The following is an 11,495-nucleotide window of genomic DNA, read 5'->3' as shown; positions in this document are numbered from 1 at the left end:
AGCCGTATCTGAGAGTTCGTGTCGTCAGCTTGTTGACAAATAAGTCTCAGAATAGAAAACAAATCAACCCAAAATAAAATGAAGTAATCATATTAAGCAAAGGTTCAAACTCTGTAAAAAAAAAAAAAAAGATTTCACTGCACTGACAACATTATCATAAGAACCTTGTAACCAACGTTAAAAGTGAGAACCAATCCGTAGCGTCAAGTACATATTACATATGCGACATTCGGCAAATATATAGGTTGACCTTTAGTAAGTCCTGTTTGTACTGTAACGCGCATCAAATATTTCATGAACTAAAATGTTACGAAGGAGGTCACAACGAAATTCCAAAGCTAAACGTTGTTAAAGTCCTTTTAAATTAATACTGTTATTCAGTTTTTTTTAATTAGTAATTTGTCATTATTTTCTCTTCTTGTCGTAAAACAAATTAATCATTTTATAGAGCACTGAAACGAGATCTTAGCACATGCTTTATATCGTAAAATGAACCACTGCAGGATTGGTTGGTCTTGATCTTTGACGTACAGTAACATAACACATGAACACAATTAAAGAAAGTCCACTAACTTAAATTGCAACAGACCAAACTGAGACTGTGTTCAAAACGATATAACCACTTTAATAGGACCGATATATGAACGTGACCGTACGGAGGAAAAGTTGTGAAACATTGCAGGTAAGGAATTAGAATGAGACATGTTTTTTTCTGCATTCGTCTGTTCGAAGATACTTCGCGCTTAAATATTTTTATTAAAAAATAACAGTTGTTTGATGTTTAACAAAATTCTTTTGTGACAAACTTATATTTTCATTTCATTGGTTTTCCAACTTTAATTTTATGGTTATCTGTTAATATATTAAACTGAGTGTAATTTCTAAAATCTGAGTATTTTATTTTCACTGTTAAAACTTCAATATCTTGTTAAACTTTACATCCCTCGTGTCTATACTAAAAACCAAAATTTATTCAAAAGATCTCAAAAGTTATTGTTTTGTTAAAATTACTGTGTACAAAATAGGTTTAGCACCAAGACGTGTGTGTTAGTTTCCTTATATTGATCGAATATACAACATCACCAACTGGAATTATGGTCAGTTAAAACTTATTTCGACTCCTTATGGGCAGGTAGTTAGGGCGTTCGATTCACGATCTGAGGGTTGCAGGTTTGAATCCTCGTCACACGATACACGCTCACCCTTATAGCCGTGGAGACGTTATAAAATAACGGACAATTCCACTATTCCTTGGTAAAAGCGTAGCCCAGGATTTGTCGGTGAGAGGTGATGATACTCTAGGGTGATACTGTTTAATTAAAAATCAATAAATTATTACATTGTGTTCTCCTTCTGAGAAATTTGATGTCCCTACATGTGGCTTCCTCGGTGAGACAACGACAAGTTTTGCTTATATCCGGGACTCGTTTTCTCAGTAGTCAAAGCAAGATGGGCAAATATGGTCTTTGTTCTAAAACAAACAAACAAAACCATTTATTTGTTTGATATCATACTCTCACAGAATATTGAGATTTTAATCCTAAAGATCCCAAATCCAAGTAGCAAAGATATTTTACATAGTTTTACCAGCAAAGATATTTTACATAGTTTTACCAGCAAAGATATTTTACATAGTTTTACCAGCAAAGATATTTTACATAGTTTTACCAGCAAAGATATTTTACATAGTTTTACCAGCAAAGATATTTTACACAGTTTTACCATCAAACGTGTTATATGTAGACTTTACTTGGCAATCCTTAGTTGATTTTACTTATCCATAAGAGTTTGTCTTTTCTTATTTTCTCAACTCAGTTATGTACCTTGGCGCGAAATTCTAAAACAAAGGAACCCCATCAGTGTAAAGAAATGGTATATGAAAATATGTGGAGAGAACCTGTACAAAGAATTAATGATAATTCACGTCAATAATCTGTATTGGTAACTAGCTTACTGTATAGATAATTTCGTTGTGATCAACCATTATTTTGTAGACGTATTTATTTTTTGTTAATTTAGTTGTTGAAGTGTAATATGTATGACGTAGTTGACAAATCAAATTGTTTTTCTCATTCAATCCTTTGAAGACCTCTCAGTAAATATTCAAAACTTACGTAATTTTCCATTGTTACAAGAAGTTTAAATCAATGTATAGGGCTTCTGGTGGGAAAGCCAAAAGTTAATGCCGTGATGTTGTTCTGCATTTTGAGCTTTAGCCGCGTTGTAAAAGTTATAGCCAATCTTGTTATTTGATCCAAAATTGGAGAAAGCCCATATGACGGCAGGCGCTATTAACTGGTTTCTTTTTACTCTGGTCTACTTTTCTAAATCAGAGCTAGCTATACCTGAAAAAAGGAATCTATTGCCAACCCATTATGACACGCAGCAGTTCCAATAATTTATGAATTATACTTAATTGCTTCAGGATATTCTGTGGATTCGTTTATAAAATCGAAAGGTTTTTACCAATGGAAATAAAGCTGTTCTAAATGTTTGTAGCTGTGAAATATAAAATTAAGTTAAGATCGTATCTGTGTTTTTGTTATTAAAGTTTAGATTAGATTGCTTTATTAAACATCAAATTATTTTAAAAAAACTTTCATGATTGTCTTTTTTCATATTTGTTCTAAAGATTCTCGATTTATATGTCCAGTTAGTCCTACGAGACTCACCGTCGAATTGTGTTTCATTTAACCAACTGTATCCAGTCAGACCTGAAAGCGTATAGTGTGTTTGAACTAGGAATAAACTTGTCAAAGAAAGAACAACCAAAATAAAACATGGAAATCACTGACGTCATAGGTAATTTGGGACGACTTCAGTGTTACATAATAATCTTACTTATTTACCGAGGATTACCGACGGCGTGGCAGATTTTGGCCCTACCATTTTTGGCTCCCGATACTGACCACTGGTGTGCCAAACCACACCAATTAGAAAACTGGACAGTTACCCAATGGAAGAATGTCTCCATACCGTTCGACACTAATAAGCAAGAATTCAGCCAGTGTCTGAGTTACAGCTACACGTTAGTACAGTTACCTGATTCTTGGGATGTAATTATTGATCAGAATGTCACGGTTCCCTGCACAAAGTGGGATTACAGCTCTACAGACAACACAATAATAACACAGGTAAGTTTTGTAAAATAAATAGGCTATTTTATAAGTTTTCATTGTATTTGCTTTCAATGATCAGTTGTGTAAAAATGAAGTATTAAACCAGATAGTGCAAATTTAAAGATCTGTAATTTAATAGTTCTTTTATATTTCATTTCGATGTCTAGTAAAGAAAGGTTTCTGGAACTTTTTAATTTTTTATCTAAAAGTGAAAACACCACAATTCATTTGACGACTGACTTCGTTTTTATTTGAAATAGTTATTTGACTGACAGTCATCTACGTGCTTCCCTCCAGCTCCATTCAAAACAGCAGGCTCGATTATTAATTTTGAAACCCACATCTGTTCATAGAGCTTTAACCTAAATTGTCTAAACACTAGGCCTTGACAAATGCAAAGTTTATATATTACTGATGTTATTGTAATGGAAATATGGCATTGAAATCTCTTCTAACGTAAATATTCGTTATTTAACTTTGATTTATTTAAGGCTTAAGAAAAGTTATACTGTCTGAAACCAAACTGGTATAAATTACTTGATAAAGATGTAGCATCTATACAGCTTCGAAAATCTAGACTTTTTCTAAAAGTAGAAGACTATACGAGAGGCCTCCCCAATGTCTGTTTATGCTTGTTTGTTTTGAATTTCGCGCAAAGCTACTCGAGGGATATCTGCGCTAGCCGTCCCTAATTTAGCAGTGTAAGACGAGAGGGAAGGCAGCGAGTCATCGCCACCCACTGCCAACTCTTGGACTACTCTTTTACTAACGAATAGTGGGATTGACCGTCACATTATAACGCTCCCACGGCTGAAAGAGCGAGCGTGTTTGGGGCGACCGGGATTCGAACTCGCGACCCTCGGATTACGAGTCGAATGCTTGGCCATGCCGGGCCCTCCCCAATGTCACAAACAAGATATACGAGAGTTTAAGCTTTTCTATGGGCTCAAAGGGAATCTTGAAGGCTTTTTACTCTTTATATATTTGTTGAATACATAGCCCATTGTACAAGTTGTATTTAAGAAAAAAAACAGAGACACATTAGAGTTTCACTTCCTGTTTTGAAAATATCTTATTTCCTCTCAGTAGAATTATCTTATTTTACGCGGATGTGAATATTAATTTCTTTTAGTGGAAGTAAACTATTTTATTCTGTGGGGGCCCTGCATGGCCCGATGGATAAGGCACTCGACTCGTAATCTGAGGATCACAGGCTCGAATTCTCGTCACATCAAACATACTCGCCCTCTCAGATAGCCCACGTGTAGCTTTGCGTGATTTTCAAACCAAACCAAACTTTGCTCTGAGATCGTTAGATACAAAAACGCTTTTCAGTAATCTCCTAGGTACAAAATAATGACACGATGTTATCTTAACGTTTGGTGTCTGTAATTAATATATTTTTCTAATATATATGTTAACTGGAGAGAGGCGTTTCGGACTACTTCCATCATATATGCAGTGTATGGTTATTTAACAAAAAAACGATTTCTTTTAAGCTAATATTTCATGTAGGATTCTGTTATGCAGTATCTTTAGGTTTGCATATTTGTATATAGAACCTGATGATGTGGACCTGGGTACTCTGTAAACTATTGTAAATAGAACATTTTGTGTTGTTTGTTATTTTCTTATGCATTTTGGTGCTGTAAGTATTCACACTGGATATGCATAATCTATTACTGGAGGGTATATGTTTTATATTGTAACCATGTTTTCGGCGTATGTGCCGATGTTTTAGTCCGTTAGACTCCTAGCCTAATTCGTCCGTTGCGAAACTGTGGTTTTCATAACATTGTGTGTTTGACCATTGGAGTAAGTGTCTTTTACATTAACTCCAGGGTAATACCGCGCTGTAGTTCCATTTCTCACACTCGGCATTCCAGACTATTGATCTATACAGTGTCGCTTGCTACACAAAGAAATCGAGTGCGAGTGACTTTATTTTGTTAAAACTATCTGTGATGAATTCGGTCAACCTAACTAAACGATCTGTAGTTTATCTGAATATTCTTAACCCAGTAATTTTGACAAGATCTCAAAATATGTAGTCTATCACTTATTATTCGTTGTAAACCTGGTTACGTTGTTCGGTTTATTTGCTGTTTTTCTTTTTTTGTGGAATATTAATACATTCAATTTCTTCCAAGTAATGTGGATCTATCCAGAGTTTAGTAGGAGGCTAAAGAGAACTGTTAGGTTTCAAACAATCGCTGAGTAAAGTATAGTAGGGGCATTCAAACGTTGTTAAATTCCTTTCTGATCCAGTCAAAATTAAGGAAAGTTATGAAGTGAATTGAAGGCATATTCACAGAATAATTATTGGTAAAAATCAGTTAAGTTAACAGTTTCTAACATGTGGAAAAGTCAGTGCGTTTTGGTAACATAACGTTCCAACTATATCTTTTATGCCATGTTGCTCAACAACCAAAGTATAATATAATATTGTTGATAACATGAAATGAAATGTACAGACAATAAAGCTAGAAAAAAAATTGGTTGATTTCTTAACTTAAGTGTCTCTGTTGGTTAAATAAGTTTGTTTTATATTAGAAAGAGCTTTAAATGTAAAATTAAATAGATGTTTTCACTTTCATGATAGATTTTAAACACATGGTTAAAAATTAACTGATCCTAACACTACGTCTTTACTTTTGACTTATTTTACCAACATCCATTACACTTATAAGGCTTCACGTCCCCTTGTACTCTTCTCTCTAAAATCGTAATGGGCAGACAAAATCGAACTGTTCCATCTGGATAAATACATTTCGTATTATATGACTCATCCTATTTCGAGAAATCAAGCGTTAAGTAACACAATGGTATTTATATATGTTACATGTCTTATATTATTGATATTTGCTTAGTTACTTGATGGACTATGTGATCGTTATTTATCACATTATTTATGCGTGTTGTATACGTTTAAGTTTCATGTTACATTTTCATATTTACTCACCAGAGAGGATATTTTCGTATAAATTAGTCACTTCAAAAATTGTGTTTACACCCCAAAACAGAAAATTTTTAGCCATCCAATTCAAATGGCATATTAAATATTAACCTATTAGATTGGAAGTATATACTTTGAGATTTTTATTGATTTAGCCTAAAAGCTTTAACCAGCATTAATTAATTTCTCATAGTCGAAAAACGTCTGAACTATTTATCCCCTCTTTGTATTTCCATTTAGTTCTAAAGTTTAATATCTTTCAGTGGGACTTGTTCTGTAATCATGAGTGGCTTGTGTCCATGAACCAGACGGTGTTTATGTTGGGAATGCTGTTTGGTGTATTTATATCTGGTCATCTCAGTGACAGGTAAGTATTTTAGAGCCTGGTTTATCATTTTATAAACCAAACTTATTTATAGTAAATACATTCTAATAGGAATGAATACAAACCATTAATAAGAAGAATTCTTAAATAAAAGTCCCGATTCTTCCGTTTGTATTTACTATAAATATTAATGTGTTAATTAATATTCACATCCTGAAGGCATGTCATTACAAAAGGTGTTTGGTGTAATGCTAACCCTAACATTTTTTTACAGTAAGATGTTTCTATAAAGGACTGATCCTACGTTTTAGACTCAAAATGTTGTTTAAATATCTGTTTACTTTTAATGGTATTAAATATAGATGTCGAACATTAAGTCAGTCTAGGTGTACAGAATAACCTGGAAGGTGAACCTATAATGTACGAGTGAAGTATTTTGTGCACATGTATAACAAGATACGGAGCTAAATCAATTAGTTTATAAAAGATATTAGGCGGCACCACTGTAATAATTGTTTAATATCTCTTCCATTGTTTTCGCTCACTTTGTTCATTCTGATGACGGCATTTGATGTTGCAGCAGGAAATATCTGGTCAGGAAAATCACACTTTCCTGTTTCAGCGATATTTTCACTCAATGGATACTAGATTATGATGCAGATATGCACCTTAAGATGCTTATAACTAATAAACAGCAGGAGTTAGGTCGGGAGGAAAGGTTGGTAAGTTCTTACTGAAAGCCTATGAAAGTAATATTACTATTGGACGGTGGATTTAAGACAAAGCTCATTTCTGTGTAGCTATAACATCGTGGATAGTTATAAGCTGATGTTCTTTTCGTATGACGGTATGTTAACGTCACCCAGTCATTTGGCGTGTCAGTAAGTACTACTGTTTAATTTTTAAAGGAAAAGGTAGTAGCGAAACTATAACAGGGATTTGTAATGACTTTATGACATAATTACTTGGAATAAGTGATGCAACTAACAACGAAGAACGAAATTGTTCTGATATGTTTTAGGATGAATCATAAACAATTTTCATCAACTGTAACATATGCCATAAGTTCCATTACAAACGTTTGTTTTTTTTCTTTTTGGATTGTTAATAATGTTTTCTAGCTTCTGAAAATACCCAGTAGAATAGAGAAATACAGATGCAGGGTAACGTACCAAACTTTAATATAGTACAACGTTCTGCATCTCGATCATACGGTTATTCCTACATCAAGAGTTTAAGTCTACAATATTAGTTCATTGATGTTCGTGGGTGACCTTACCTTAGATAATTAACTGAATTCGTATTCTTTCTGAACTTTCTAATGAATTTGTTCAGAGCAAATTTTTATTTCCATATCATAATTACTAAACAGTAGTGAGGTAAAACACGATCAGACGTGGCGACATGATTGTTTGTTTGTTTGACTTTCGCGCAAAGCTACACGAGAGCTATCTACGCTAGCCGTCCCTAATTTAGTAGTGTAAGACTAGAGGGAAAGCAGCTAGTCATCATCACCCACTGTGAACTCTTGAGCTACTCTTTTACCAACGAATAGTGGGATTGACTATCATATTATAAGGCTCCCACGACTGAAATGGCGAGCATGTTTGGTGCGACGGTGATTCGAACCCGCGACCCTCAGATAACGAGTCGAACGCCTTAACCCACCTGATCATGCCGGGCCATGGCGACATGAACTGTGAGGACGTGGTGAGGTTGAGTGATCGTTTTAATATAGTTAATTCAAATACTGTATAAAAACTTGTTCGGATATTAATAGTGGGTTTAATTGATCATTCATTGCTCTACACTTGATCACTCACTTCTCTATCTCAACTTTCACGTCATTTTTTGTTTTGAAGTGTTTCTCATAACATAGATTTATTTGTTGTTTTACACTATTTACATTATTTATTATTCAGGTTTGGACGACGACCGGTGTTGTTAGGTTCCCTATGTCTGTCTATTGTCTCGAGCTACGCAGGTGCAGCTGTTCCGAACTTGTCATTTTTTTATATCACCCGGTTTTGTTCAGCGATGGGTGTATGCAGCATACAAAATTCTGGTGTTTCTCTATGTAAGTAGCTACAGAAAGTTTGTTCATTTTCATTTCTGGATGATGTTTCTGCAGTAAATAGTATATCTAATATCTTAAATGTTCTGTCTTCTTTTGTTTTCTGTATGGAAAAATATTTTCATCACTATCTAGAACTAACAGAGTAGAGAGGACTTGTGAATATTTGTTCTCAAAGAGATCCTACATTTTGAGAACAAATACAAATATAAATCCTTCCGTGAATTCAGTGTCTTTTATTGTGGATCGAGTGCCTTCAAAGTTCGTTCATTCTTGTCGTTTTATTTAAAACAAGTTTAACTTATCATGTGAATGTTTCAGTTTGTTTTTCGAGATAACAGACAGATTGCATTGAAAAAGTTAACGTTATTTGTCGCAATAATTAATTTAACTGTAGCTCTACCTGAATCTTTTTGTTAACGTATAACAGATGCAGACCGATATGTTTTACTTGTTTGTTTCTGCAGTGATGGAAATTATTAGTCCAGGGTATCGACTTTGGGTAGCGGTTTCATTTACTTTTGGTTGGACTCTAGGATTAATTATCCTTCCTGGACTTGCTTGGATAATCAAGGACTGGCAGTATTTTCAAGCTGTAACCACGTGTAGCTGGTTACCGATGTTGGTCGCCTGGTGGTGAGTTGGAGAATATCTTTTGTCATGTCGTGAAACATAAACAATTTATAGTTGCAACTTTACTTTAATGTTTCAGAAGTCCAGTTACCAAAGAGTTTGTGCTATATAATCTGATCTTTACATTCAACTGAATAATAATGATAATTAATAACAATGTGGGTTTGTCACGTTATCCAAACACTTAAATTATTGTATTTATTGTTGGTGAGTAAAGGATTATACATTAAAAAACAAACAAATTACATGTTAATATTAGTGTGTATAAATAGTATTAATACATTCAATAAAATATTTGACTATAGATGTGTAATAATATTTTAGGTTCCTGCCAGAATCTCCAAGATGGCTTCTTACCAGGAAGCGGTACACAGATGCAGAGAATACCATCAGGAAGTTTCTTAGTTTCAATAAACTAAGTGTTTCAAACCTGGATCACACGATGAAGATACTGGAAGCGAAGATTGAACTGGTAATTAACTTATATAATGAAAGACTTGAAGAATTGTTCTAAACAAATATTTCTTGCATATTTAACAAGGGCGTGCGTAGGAATACCACTTTTACTGCTATCGAGGGCTAAGCAAACACACACACTATATATTTATGTAAGGAAAGACTTGAAGAGTTTTTGTAAGAGATAAGTTGTTTGAAGTTAACTGTTCATCTGTTTTAAGTGCACCACTGGACAATGTGCTAGCTGCGCTTTACCTACTGTAGGGATTGAACCCAAAATGTTAGTGTTTTAAACACTCAAGATTATCAATGAGCCCCCGAAGTTTAGCAGTGTTAGTTAATTGCTAAAGATAAAATACAGTGATAAGTTTATACACGGACAATACTGATTATATTTCATGAAAATAGAATAATGGTGTATGATATTGTTCTCTGTTTATTTAACTACCAATATTATTTGAAATAAACTTGTAATAATTCGAATACATTGTTTTTGCAGTTGGAAATCCTGACGTTTTATTGAAATTTTCAGCAGTAATCTCGATAAAGCCTTACGAAGTTCGTGTAACGTTTGGAAAATAGGTCAAATCTAAAATAATATATTATGCCATGTATGAAAAATATTTCTAATATTAAAAACATATATACGTATGAAATAAAGGACATAATACGGATGAAATAATATATATATATATGTATATATGTATATTAAACATTTTAACCATTAGTTATAATGAAATTAATTTTATTATTAAGTTTTTGACCATCCAAAGGTTTCAGTTTCCTTTATTGCGCACCAGTAAATGATTGTGAAAGAAAACAATTGTTTTTTTTTTTTAATTTACATACTTTCTAAGGTCGAGTCTTAAAATTGTGAATATCAACAAAAGTATGGGAACAATAATGACTTCATTGTCTTTCTGTATTAATAAAAAATGTAGGAAAAAAAAGAAAGTCATCTTTAACCTTCCTGGACTTGCTCAAAACTCCGCAGCTACGTCGTGGGACTATAGAAGTAGCATTCATCTTGTAAGTATTAGAAAACAATACGTGTTTTGGTGATATACGTGTAATATATTGTTAGCCGCAGCATAACCGCTCGTAGAATGTTTCTGAGTTTTTCTAGTGCAAACGTTTAGCTCATAGTTTCGTCATCTCTTGACCGATTTGACATCAAATTATGGTTTCGGACTCGATTAGTGTATTTAGTCAGGTCCAAGATCTCATAGGTTAACTTATTCTAATCCTACATTGAAGAATATCGATTTGAGGATAGACTTATAGATATTTTAATGAGTAATGAAATCGAATCGAATATACACGAGTCCATGTTTGGTGTCAGATGCGCACAAAATTATAGATAAAAAAAGATAAAGTTGGAAAACCACTATATATGCATCATAAAATAAAACGCGAACACATTTTACACGATCTTTGGCGATAATTAAGAGGAATTGTAATGCTTGTATTATTAACAAAAATAGTTTTACTTATAACATTTTTTGCCTATCTAGTTTTGCAACATCATTTTTATACTACGGCTTGACCTTCGGCTCAGCTACACTAGGAGGCAGTATGTATATCAACCTACTACTCTCAGGTGCTGTGGAACTTCCGGTTTGTGTGGTGCTCCCTCTAGCAATAAAGTATGTGAAACGAAAACCAACGATCATAGTCTCTTTCGTGGTTACTTTTGTTTCCTGTGTTTTGGTTATTGCTGTTCCGGAAGGTGTGTGTAAAGTTTACTGAAAATCTGTTTTTCTCATAATTATAAATTATTAATTTTACCAGAGTTGTTATGCTTTCAACTACATGTTGCAACAAGCGTTTCAAATGAGTCACATATACTAATGTTCATTGAATTTACGTTCATGAAGTAACTTTGTAACACTTACAAACTTCCGTTACATAAAGTAAGTTTTTAAGGTATCA

General features: G+C 33.6%; 1 protein-coding gene across 2 annotated transcripts; it reads left to right on the top strand.

Annotated features, from left to right (window-relative positions):
• Positions 1 to 526: 526 nt before the first annotated feature.
• Positions 527 to 11,125, top strand: LOC143252281 (solute carrier family 22 member 6-B-like). 2 transcript variants are annotated; one of them, XM_076504172.1, is made up of 8 exons: positions 527 to 682; positions 2,633 to 3,134; positions 6,339 to 6,442; positions 8,323 to 8,477; positions 8,942 to 9,110; positions 9,432 to 9,579; positions 10,505 to 10,592; positions 11,078 to 11,125. In XM_076504172.1, exons 2-7 carry the CDS (start codon positions 2,781 to 2,783, stop codon positions 10,526 to 10,528), a joined length of 954 nt encoding a protein of 317 aa, XP_076360287.1. In that variant the 5' UTR covers positions 527 to 682; positions 2,633 to 2,780; the 3' UTR covers positions 10,529 to 10,592; positions 11,078 to 11,125. The 2 variants fall into 2 exon arrangements, with proteins under 2 accessions (XP_076360287.1, XP_076360286.1); XM_076504171.1 differs by having other exon boundaries at positions 528 to 682; positions 2,654 to 3,134.
• Positions 11,126 to 11,495: the final 370 nt, after the last annotated feature.

The sequence above is a fragment of the Tachypleus tridentatus genome, chromosome 6, assembly GCF_004210375.1.
Source record: "Tachypleus tridentatus isolate NWPU-2018 chromosome 6, ASM421037v1, whole genome shotgun sequence".
NCBI lineage: Eukaryota > Metazoa > Arthropoda > Merostomata > Xiphosura > Limulidae > Tachypleus > Tachypleus tridentatus.
Note: the sequence above shows the minus strand (reverse complement) of the source record. Positions and strands in the feature narration are given on the sequence as shown.

Excerpts from the sequence above, each read along its gene's own strand:
- LOC143252281 (XM_076504172.1), top strand. The coding sequence starts at position 2,781 with ATGGAAATCACTGACGTCATAGGTAATTTGGGACGACTTCAGTGTTAC. Across the intron at positions 3,135-6,338 it reads ACAACACAATAATAACACAG|TGGGACTTGTTCTGTAATCA; the intron begins GTAAGTTTTGTA and ends AATATCTTTCAG. Across the intron at positions 6,443-8,322 it reads TCTGGTCATCTCAGTGACAG|GTTTGGACGACGACCGGTGT; the intron begins GTAAGTATTTTA and ends TTTATTATTCAG.